This window comes from Ranitomeya imitator, chromosome 7 (assembly GCF_032444005.1).
Source record: "Ranitomeya imitator isolate aRanImi1 chromosome 7, aRanImi1.pri, whole genome shotgun sequence".
Classification (NCBI taxonomy): Eukaryota; Metazoa; Chordata; class Amphibia; order Anura; family Dendrobatidae; genus Ranitomeya; species Ranitomeya imitator.
Genome location: NC_091288.1, coordinates 22,163,587 through 22,175,773, shown reverse-complemented (window position 1 = coordinate 22,175,773; position 12,187 = coordinate 22,163,587). Strand labels below are relative to the sequence as shown.

The following is a 12,187-nucleotide window of genomic DNA, read 5'->3' as shown; positions in this document are numbered from 1 at the left end:
GAGGGCGAAATGCAAACACAACCACTTCCTGCTCGCTCGGGGCTTTGCCTATTTCACTTCCACTTTATCTGTTTTTCAAGATCAAGACACTCGTTGCTGTACTAATTGGGGTTAGCTGCTGACTTTACAACTGTGTTCACATAGAGTACGGTATTACCATGTCACCTGTAGGTTTATAAGGGGCTCCGGACCCGGCCGATGAGACACTTCTTGATTGCTTGGCAGAAAAATGATGAATAGATCAACACAAAGTCCGGTAATATATTAAGTTATTGCCTAATACCAAACACACATATAAACAAAAAAGACAAGGGTCAAAAAAGTGTCTAAAGTCTAATACAGCCTTCAGTAAGAGATGGAATTCAGCATTTCATAGGTGACAACTTACAGATTGTTGGGGGTCCGACAGGTACGACTCTGTTTGCTGTATATATTCACCTTTCAAGCGAGTTGCAAAAAAACCCCCACCAATCTAGTATTGCTAATATTGCCTAGAAACAGCCCATCAGTATCAAAGTCCTGAAAAATCCCAGGGTAACGATATACAAAGTTACACTTGTTAGCGTTGTAGATAGTGTTTTTTTTTTCCCATCCTTATCTACGTGTTTCTCATCTTTCATTCAAAGACCCATCCCCTAATGATAATAAGATGACTCTGATGATTCTAATCCATTCTACACAGCAAAGTTGAAATGTAAATAGTAAAAAACAGGAAATGCCATGCTATTGTATGTGCTCTAATGGCCATTGTGAGAACCAGAATCAATTCAAAATTATTATTAAATGTTTAAAGTTATGAACAGAATAAACATCTAAATTTATGTATTTTATTGTCCGTATGTTCATTCCTCTTATTGTTCTTTTTTTTCTACTACAATGAATTGGACTTAAAGCATTACTAAATATTTTATTTAAAATAATACGCATTTTTTGTTTGTTTTATACTAACAAAAGTTATGTCAAATACAGTATGTTGTACATATTTTTTATGTTTACCTCTACAGCAGTCTCTCAGTAGGTAAAATATATGCCTGATCTTCGTATATATACAGAGTATAAATATATATATATATACAGTATATATATATAATTGTCTAAGGGGTACTTCCGCCTGTCTGTCTATCCCGGATATTCATTGGTCGTGACCTCTGTCTGTCACGGAAATCCAACTCGCTGTTTGGTCGTGGCAAAACAGCCACAGCCAATCAGCAACGGCCACAGTCAAAATGGCCGCTCCTTCCTCCCCGCAGTCAGTGCCCGCTCCATTATTCTCTCCAGTCAGCGCTCACACAAGGTTAATGGCAGCGCAAACAGACCGCATTATGCCACGGTGTAATGCACTCCATTAATGCTGCTATTAACCCTGTGTGACCAAATATTTACTATTGATGCTGCCTATGCAACATCAATAGTAAAAAGATCTAATGCTAAAAATAATTAAAAAAATAAAAAATCATTATATACTCACCTTCCGCCGCCTTTCCCGCTCCTCGCGACGCTCCGGTGACCGCTCCATGCAAGCGCCAGGTTCCGGTGGCAAGGATGGTATGTGAGAAGGACCTGCCATGACGTCACGGTCATGTGACCGCGACATCATCACAGGTCCTGCGAGAAGGACTTGCCATGACATCACGGTCATGTGACCGCGACGTCATCACAGGTCCTGTGAGAAGGACACATGGATGTTAGTGTCCTGCTGGAGGTCATTTTGCAGGACTCTGGCATCCCTTTCATCCTTGTACAAAGGAGGAGATAGCAGTACTGCAGCTGGGTTGTTGCCTTTTCTACATCCCCCTCCACGTCTCCTGGTGAATGAATCTGTCTCCTGGTATCTGCTCCATGCTCTGGACATTGTGCTGACAGACACAGCTACCGCTCTTGCCACAGTTCGCATTGATGTGCCATCCTGGATGAGCTGCACTACCCGAGCAACTTCTGTGGGTTGCAGACACTCTATCATGGTACTGTACTGTACCTCTAGAGGTGAGAGCTAAGACAAAATGCAAAAGTGACCAAAAAAACAGCCAAAAAGCATGAGAACTGAGAAATGGTCTATGTCCCCCCCCCCTTCCCATAGAGCCACTCCTTTTATAGGGGTTGTCTTGGTAATTGCCTATCATTTCCACCTGTTGTCTGTTCCATTTGCACGACGGCAGGAAAAATTCATTCACAACCGGTGTTGCTTCATAACTGGACAGGCTGATTACACAGAGGTGTGATTGACTTGAAGCCACATTGTGGTATACTGAAGGGGAGATATGTGTCACTGATGTTATTAGTTTCAGTGATATGAACCTAGGAAAATGCTCTATATATAGTTACGGAAAAGGATTTGCTTCACTCGGTGTCCACACTATTTGGTCAATCATATATGCATTTGATACTATCAACTCCTATTAAATCCCATTAAAGGATCTTCGATCTATCTATCTATCTATCTATCTATCTATCTATCTATCTATCTATGTGAACAGAGACTTATAGGGAACCTCTCACCAGTAAAAACACTATTAACCTGCAGATATGGGGTTAATCTGCAGGTTAGTAGGGTCACTAACCTACCCGACGCCCGCAAATAGCTGAACGCTGCAGGGAAAAATAACTTTACTCTCCTCGTCAGCAGTGTGATTTAAGTCACGGGGCAGCACCAGTGTGAGTTCAGTCATCGATCTGAGAATGAAGAGAGGCAGCTGTAACTGTGCCCCTGGCACTGACTGACACTGGCTCTCCATTGGGGCTGGCTGTCAGTCAGGGCCAGGGGTGTGGTTCCAGTCACCGCTCTGTACTCTCAGAGTGGTGACTGAACCAACACCGGTGCCGTCCCCATGAGAGAATCTGGAATGCTGCCTTGGAATAAAATTCATTTTCTCCCCGCAGTGCCAGCACTGGGCAGGTTAGCAATGCTATTAATTTACAGACTATCCCCATATCTGCAGGTTAATAGCGTTTTTTGGGTGACAGGTTCCCTTTAAGACCTCCTATAGAAACCACAGATGGCGGTGAAACGCACGTCGAGGTGTGCAGCAGCCTATTCCTCTTACCATGACCATGAGTAATTACTGTTTATACTAATAATATATCAGCATGGAGTATTTTATACATGCATTATCTGTGGTGTTGAGGCAGTATACATAGATTTGGAGACTATTATAGTTAAAATCAATTCCTGCCTTTGTATGCACTTACCGTACATACTCGAGTATAAGCCGACCCGAGTATAAGCTGAGACCCCTAATTTTGCCACAAAAAACTGGGAAAACTTAATGACTCGAGTATAAGCCTAGGGTGGGAAATGCAGCAGCTACCGGTAAATTTTAAAAATAAAGATAGATACCAATAAAAGTAAAATTAATTGAGACATCAGTAGGTTAAGTGTTTTTGAATATCCATAGTGAATCAGGAGCCCCATATAATGCTCCATAAAGTTTATGATGGGCCCATAAGATGCTTCATACAAAAATATGCCCCATATAATGCTGCACAAAGGTTGATTATGGCCCCATAAGATGCTCCATAGAAAATGTGCCCCATAAGATGCTCTATAGAAAATGTGCCCTATATGATGCTGCATAAAGGTTGATTATGGCCCCATAAAATGCTCCATAGAAACATTTGCCCCATATAATGCTGCATTAAGGTTGATTATAAGATACTCCATAGAAAATGTGCCCCATATGATGCTCCTTGAAGGTTGATTATGGCCCCATAACATGCTCCATAGAAAATGTGCCCCATATGATGCTGCACAAAGGTTGATTATGGCCCCATAAGATGCTCCATAGAAACATTTGCTCCATATAATGCTGCACAAATGCTGATTATGGCCCCATAAAATGCACCATAGAAAATGTGCCCCATATGATGCTCCTATAAGGTTGATTATGGCCCCATACGATGATCCATAGAAACATTTTCCCCATATAATGCTGCACAAAGGTTGATTATGGCCCCATAAGATGCTCCATGTAATACTATGCCCCATATGCTGCTGCTGCGATTAAAAAAAAATGACATACTCACCTCTTGTCCTGAGCAGGCCAGGTGGGGACACCGGCCCTTGCGATATTCACCTGTCCCCGTTCCATCGCTCTGTCTTCCGTCTCTCTGAAGTGACTGTTCAGGCAGAGGGCGGCGCGCACACTAAACACGTCATCGCGCCCTCTGACCTGAACATCACAGCCAGAGGACACGGAAGACGGAGCGGCGCACGGCGGTGGAATGGGGAGACAGGTGAATATGGCATGGCTCACCTCCCCCGTTATACTCACCCTCCCGACACAGTCCCTTCTTCTCCGATGCAATGGCGCCGGCAGCTTGTTCCTATGTTCAGCGGTCACTGGTACTGTTCATTAAAGTAATGAATATGCAGCTCCACCCCTATGGGAGTGGAGTCGTGTCCATATTCATTAATGAGCGGTACCACGTGACCACTGAACACGGGAAGAGCTGCAGGTGCCATATTCATTAATGAGCGGTACCACGTGACCGCTGGACACAGGAAGAGCTGCGGGCGCCGGAGAGCCAGGGACATGCAGAGATCGTGCCGGGAGCAGGTGAGTATGATGGGCAGCTGCCGCTCCCCCTCCTCTGCCGACCCCCTGGGACAGTGACTCGAGTATAAGCTGAGAGGGGCACTTTCAGCCTAAAAAAATGGGCTGAAAATCTCGGCTTATGCTTGAGTATATACGGTATTCTATTATTAACTATTTCCTATATATCTATAAGGTTGGCTAATTCATATATACCTGTATCATATGATATATTTCATGACTCTGCAGTTAAACTTCTATATGGCCTCTATTTTCGCCTACGTGAACTATTTTTGCTTGAACGTGTGTATCTGTTTTTAGAGTGCACTATATTTTCTGGCTTCTGTATTTCTGTTGTTATTATCTATCACGTACTGATTGTCGTGACCTTAGTTGTCTACTGTTTTTATGTACTGATGAATTTTCAGATTCAATAAATTGATAATTTTTGAAATGGTGGATTACTTAGCTTCTTCTTAGTCTCTGTAGGTTATACAGTATAGTAAGGTTATTAATCTGCAGATTAACCCCATATCTGCAGGATAACAGTGTTCGTTCTGGTGACAGGTTCCCTTTAAAAGATTGTATCTGCTAGCCAAGCAAAAAGCATTGTCTGCTAGAAGCAATATCAGAGGTTGTATGGAGCCATAATATGACCATGTGCATGAAGACTGGGGTCTTATGGTTTTCACTCTCGGACAATTTTTTTTTCTGCTATATCAGAAATCTTCAAGCTAGTATAACAGAAAAAAAGAAGCACTGAGATATTATCTCTGAAAGATCTGTCTTGTGTTCCTAGATAATGTCTCAGTACAGTAAGATAATAAGTCACATGCAGTGGATATCGCCATTTTATTTATTCATTTTTCAGTAAACATTATTTCTGATTCCATCTTTTTTATAGCTCTCTTATATGTAGGGGGGTGATTTTCTTTCCTTTTTTCTTTTTTTTTCTTTCTTACTAATAAGGTAACTTTCAGCAGCAGCACTTGCACAGGAGCGACCTCTCCGCATCATGACACCGAAACAATGGCGCCAGCAAAACAAGATGTCCGCTTTTTATATGCCAGGGACAGGAGACGTTGGCAGCCAATCACAGAAGACCTTGTGTCATGACGTTCTGGATAGTTTCTGTGCCCTGATTGGGTGCTGGAATCAACACGCATAAAGTTAAGGGAAAAGAGAGAGTGCGCACATGTCAGTGATTTCACAGTGACCCACACGTAAACATGTCCTTTCTTTTCCGGCAGCATCAATGACAATACATATCGCACATATGCGCACACAGATGACATATGCGTGACATCCGTGTGTTGTCACTGTGACTCGTACAGGAATAGAATGGAGAATAGAAATGAAAGATTTTTGTGTGTTAAAGATGTGCAAAAATTGAGATCGATAGATATGAGGTCAATTGATTACATAGATAGACAAATAGATCATTGAAAGACAGATACATAGATATCAGTGAGATATATAAAATGATTGCCTGTGTAGCTTACTATATTTGTACTACTGTTAAGCTAATAAATAAGTAAATATGTTATATGGGACCTTGGTATTTTTAGCAACCAGCAAAGATAAAGCAGACAGCTGCGGACTGATTTTATGGGCTGGAAAGGTCCCTGGTTATTGGGCCCTTCCCACCTTAAAAATACCGGAGCCCAGCTGCCCTCAAAGTGGATCATCATATGAGATGCTACAATTTTGGTGCTTCGCTTTCACTCTTCCCAATTACCCTAGTCCGGTGGCTATCAGGGCAATGGTAGTTGGGGTTGATGTCAGTGGTGAACTGTCCAAAAACACAGCTGACATCAAACCCTGGTATTAGTAATGGAGAGGTGTCTATCGGACACCCCCATTACTAACCCAGTGCTAAAAAGAAAAACACACATAAAAATGCTTTATTTAAAAAAAAAACACTCCCCAACTCTTTCCCTTGTTCACCAATTTATAAAAAAAAACAGATTGTACAACGGATTTGGAAACGTCTTGGAAAGAGCTGGACTAACTTTTTATGCTTTTTAGGTTTCCATTTGTGGATTGCATCGGTTTCCCTGGACTACGTCGGACCTGTGTGGGATTTTAAAAATAAAATCAATTAGTGAACCAGGGAAAGAATTGGGGACTGTTTTTTTCAAATAATGTATTTTTCTCTGATGTTTTTTTTTTTTTTTTTTTTTTCATTTTAGTACTGGGTTAGTAATAATTGTGTCTGATAGACACCTCTCCATTATTAACACCAGAACTTGATGCCAGCTGTGTTTTTTTGGACAATTCACAGGTGACATCAACCCCAACTACCATTACCCTGATTGTCAAAGAACCATGATATCCATAATAGGTGAGGCAAAAGCGACGCAACTGGATCACATTTTATGTTATGCACCACTTCTGGGGTGGCTGAGTGTTTGTAAGATTAGGCTGAGAAGAGCCCAATTAGCATGGACCTTCCCAGCCTGATAATATCAGCTGTCAGCTCTCTGCTTTACCCTTGCTGGTTATAAAAAAATATTGTGGGGACCCCACACCATTTTTTTTGCTTATTTATTAGGTTAATAGTCATAACATTAGGTCAACATACAAGGCACTAAAGGGTGCCATTTTTTATAACGTGTCCTGTTGTTGTTACATTAAATGTCTATCTTTCTATCTATGAAGGACATTTGCTAAATTTGCAAACTTTAACACATAAAAATCATCACTTTCTGCAAGGCATTTTATTTTGGTACATGCCACATGGACACCACACAAATGCCGCATGGATGACGCCCACATACACAAGTACAAGTCACAAGGTCACACAATACTAATAACACTGGTAGTGATTTTTTTTTCAATTTTTCCAGTACTGGTGTCATCAGGATGTGTGAAAGGGGCGTTAGAGAGCGTTAACTCCTTGGGAACATCAATAAACACATGAAAAAGACCATCCAAGAGTAAAGATGATGTGAGTTACACACAATTTTATAGCCCCTCCATTAACAGATGATTGCATGTCTCTTAGTGATTGATACAGGAAAGAAATATATCTTGGTACCGTGTTAGCCAGTGGATATTTTTCTTAGTGATTGATGATATTTCTTCCAAATGTTCAATTAACTTTAGTAAAAACAAGAAAGATTGTGTAGAAGACGATGATTTATGCCACATCTAAGGCCATATTCACACGCTTAGAATTTGGTCAATATTTTACATCAGTATTTTTAAGCCAAAACCAAGTGTCTAATAGAAACACGTCACCACTAGTGTTGAGCATTCCGATACTGCAAGTACCGGGTATCGGCCGATATTTGCTGTATCGGAATTCCGATACCGAGTTCCGATGTTTTTGTGATATCGGAAATCGGTATCGGAGTGTTCGGTGCGTATGGTTCCAAGGGTCTGGAGGAGAGGAAACTCTCCTTCAGGCCCTGGGATCCAAATTAATGTAAAAAATAAAGAATAAAAATAAAAAATATGGCTATACTCACCCCTCCAAAGATCTCTGGCTGTCACCGCTGCAAGCGTCCGCCTCCGTTCCTGAGAATGTAGTGAGTGAAGGACCTTCGATGACGTCGCGGTCATGTGAGCGGTCAGGTGACCGGTCACCTGACCACGACATCATCGAAGGTCCTTCACTCTCTGCAATTCTCAGGAACGGAGGCGGACGCTTGCAGCGGTGACAGCCAGGGTCCTTCGGAGGGGTGAGTATAGCCATATTTTTTATTTTTATTCTTTATTTTTTACATTAATATGGATCCCAGGGCCTGAAGGAGAGTTTCCTCTCCTTCAGACCCTGGGAACCATCGAGGATACATTCCGATATTTGTGTCCCATTGACTTGTATTGGTATCGGGTATCGGTATCGGCGAGATCCGATATTTTGCCGGTATCGGCCGATACCATCCGATACCGATACTTTCAAATATCGGAAGGTATCGCTCAACACTAGTCACCACTTCTGCATTTATCACCCACTCCCGGTTGTGGCTTCCAAATACTGCTGTAAAATACTGACCAGATCCGGAAGGTATGAACGTGGCCCAAAACCAATATTTTTTATTTTCATATCAACCTTTCATTCCTTCTTTGATCTTTTACCTTATTCCCTACTTATTCCCATCTTTAACAACTTCATGGTATTTTGAGCACCACCGAAATCTTTGTCTCAGTGTGGTTCCTCCTCCATGGTTATGCTTGTAAGGAAGTTACTCAATAAATGTTAAGTCATTGCGGGGGTACAAAAGCAATAAAAAAAAGCAACATCTGTCAGATTTGATCATGGAAACAGTTGTTCTGGGCAAACTTGACATTTAAAGGAAGCAATCATTCATTTTGCAGTAAGAAGGACCTGGAAACACATTGTTTACGTCCGTTTAATTAAATCAAAACCAAATTTATATAGTTGTGTGTTTCTTTTCTTTTACATATATAAATTGGACCTATAGGACAATTCTCGGACAGCAAATGCCATAAGGGATCGACTTCTGGCCTTGAAGAAGGAGCTTACTTGTATGTGTGAGATGATGGTAGGAGTTGTGCAACCACATGGAGCCTTCACCCAGAATAGTGAGATCTACTCCACTTTTATATTATTGAATAACTCAATGAAAAATAATCAATGTGGATTAATAATACGGAGCCGTAAAATATATTATTTATTTATTTTGTTTTTTTTTTTTACAACATACAGTATATATAAAAATCAAACATTTGTGACACAACTATTTGAAACACCCGAGACTAAGTCAATCTGATCTTTATTCTTCTTTCCCGTCTGTGTTCTTTGAGCTTTCAAAGGCGGCCAAAGCTTCTCCCAAAATTTTAACGAACTTGAAGACATCGTGGAACGTGTTATAGAGAGGAACAGGTGCGATCCGCAGAACATTGGGCTCCCGCATATCGCACTGTAAGAGAAAATAGTAATGGTAAGGCTTCATTTCCAGCTCTGAAGGTCAATTTTAACCTTATAACCACTACGATTGCAATCCGGTCTAGTATCAAACCAGTACATCCACACCAAAACCTATATCTAGTCTAAACTTTTGCTTTTTTGGACTCTTGTCTGTTTTACAACCAAATCTTACACCATGTACGGAGTAAATTTTTTTTTTTTTTTACGCACCCAAGCGTAACCGCCGGGAAGCTAACTCCGAATTGCAAAAGTGTAATCCTTTAAAAGGAAGCTATCCTCAAAAAATGACTTATTGTTTGAAGCAGGTTTTTGCGTTAAATGTATATTGTATTTATTTATTTATATTACTACAATTTTTTTTTCCCCTCTAATTCAATCTTTATTAAGAAATGTTATATCTTGCATTTTTTACGCTGGCTGTTGGGGCTTTTCAGACTATAACTTTCTAAATCTGTAAATTCACATGTACATTAGCCACATTGGTCAGGTTGTGACCTTAGATTTCGCATTGAAGCATCTAATGAGCGTGTGCAAAGATCTTTGTGAAGAGAGGAGGAGCAGAGGTCAGCAGTGACATCGCCTTTTGGGATTGTTGGATATTATGCAATTAGTTGTGTCATTGTAATCCTGTCTCTGTTGATAATGAGCCTGCTGAAAACTTTTCTTGAAAGGACGTGAGGTATGAGTCTAAAACAGTCCCAGTAGATAGTGTGAACATTGCAAGGTTCCTAATATTGTTTTGTAAAAAAGTTCATATGGAAAAAAAAAATATTGCCAATTTTTTAAACTATTTGAAAAAAAAAAATAAAGAAGCAAACAAAAAATGTCACCCAAAAGTAGTTAGCAAAATGTAAAAATAATAACACAATAACTTCACTGCGTGCATAATAGTCCAAACTAAAATAAAATTTAAAATATTTATTCTAAACTGCGAAATGCAAAAAAAAATTCAAAATGGAAAAATTGCATTTTTTTTTCCTACTCTGCTTCCCATAAAAAGATGAATAAAAAGAGATGAGAACGTTCTATGGACACCAATATGATATGAATAAAAACCACAGCTTGTTCTGTGAAAAAAAAAAAAGTTGCTACGCAAAGCACTAAAAAAAAAGTAAAGAAATTTTTAATAGCTCCTAGATCATGGTGACTGAGGACAAACTTTTTTTTTACAAGAATTTTTTTTTAAGTATCGTAGTTAACATATACTGTATGAGTTTGGTATCACCATAACCACATTGATCTCTGGAATAAAGTTACCGGGATGTTTTTACCTAAAAAGTAAATGTCATAATAAAAAAAGAGGAGGGGGAGAACGCCGGTTTTTATTTTTGGATTTTTTCTCGCCTTTCAATATATTAGATCTGACAATTAATGGGGTCATTCAAACTATAACTTGTCTTGCAGAAATTAAAACCTCATACTACTACATCGACTGAGAGATAAAAACTGCATGGCTTTTGGAAGAAAGGAATAAAAACGTAAAGTTTTGGAATGAAAAATTGCCCAGTCCTTAAGGGGTTAGTGGATGTTTACATCTAGGAACATAAACCATGGCTGCCTTCTTCCAAAACAGCACCACACCTTTCTAAAGGTTGTTTATGGTATTGCAGTCGAGCAACCTTCACTTTAAGACAGCTGAGCAGCAAAACCCAACACAACCATTGGACCGCTGCAGCACTCTTTGGGAAGAAAGCAGCCTGTTCCCTTCTTAAAGAGGTTCTTCAGTACTTTAATATTAATGGCCTATCCTTTGGATCGGTCATCGATGACTAATTGGTCAGGGTGAGATACCGGCACCCCCATTCATCAGCTGTTCCTGGTGTTGGCAGCTGACATCGGGAATAGCTAATCGGTGGGGGTGCCAGGTGTCTCACCCCCACCAACTAAACATTAATGACCTATTCTAAGGATAGACCATCAATGTAAAATTAGTGGACAACCTCTTTAATATACAACAAAGTTTAATATTTTTCAGCTGGGTTATTTTTTTATTCTCAGAAAGCTCATTCATTTTGGGAAGGATCAGCAAAAACTCAATTTCCAGTAACATCATTGTTTTCTATTACAAAAAAATATATATTTTTTTGCTTTATTTTAGCATGAAAATCCTAAATTCTAACATTTCTCAGGTTAGTCACTTGAGCACACATAAAGAGCGGTGAATTTTCTTATTTGTTTCTGCTGCTCTCTTTTCAGCTTTGCTGTGTGAGCTAAGACAGCGTCAGCAGAGTCATCTCACTATAATAAGAGGGTGCAGGTTTTAATGTCAAATGACAGCTCCACTGGGCAGCGCTTTGTTTCTGAAGGCTGAGTGTTGGATAGATATCTTAGGCTACTTTCACATTAGCGTTATGCGTGTTTGCGTCGGGTTTGCGTCGGGCGACGCAGCGGCGACGCATGCGTCATGCGCCCCTATATTTAACATGGAAGACGCATGCGTTTTTGTGTGCTGCGTTGTGCGACGCATGCATTTTTTTTGCCGCAAGCAACGGGCCAAGAAAACGCAAAAAGTTGCATTTTTCTTGCGTCCAAATTTCGGCAAAAAACGTTTTTGCGTGCGTTTTTATTTGCGTTGTGCGTTGCGTCGCCGACGCAGCGGTGCACAACGCAAATGTGAACGTAGCCTAACAACATCTTTTAGCTGAGCTCTAAGTCTCCACACTTCCCTATACATAGATCATTCAAGCATTCATGCGTTGTTTAGGGGGAGAATGGAGGAAACCGGTGCTAGCGGCTTACAGTACCCCGCGCGAGAACATAA

At 40.4% G+C, this 12,187-nt stretch overlaps 1 protein-coding gene across 3 annotated transcripts in view; it reads right to left on the bottom strand.

Annotated features, from left to right (window-relative positions):
- Positions 1-9,171: 9,171 nt before the first annotated feature.
- Positions 9,172-12,187, bottom strand: part of KYNU (kynureninase) — a 76,285-nt gene continuing 73,269 nt past the window's right edge. For all 3 annotated transcript variants that reach the window (XM_069735344.1, XM_069735346.1, XM_069735345.1), the window contains exon 14: positions 9,172-9,418. In XM_069735344.1, the coding sequence (XP_069591445.1) occupies positions 9,272-9,418 (147 nt within the window). In that variant the 3' untranslated portion in view covers positions 9,172-9,271. The remainder of the gene's footprint in view (positions 9,419-12,187) is intronic.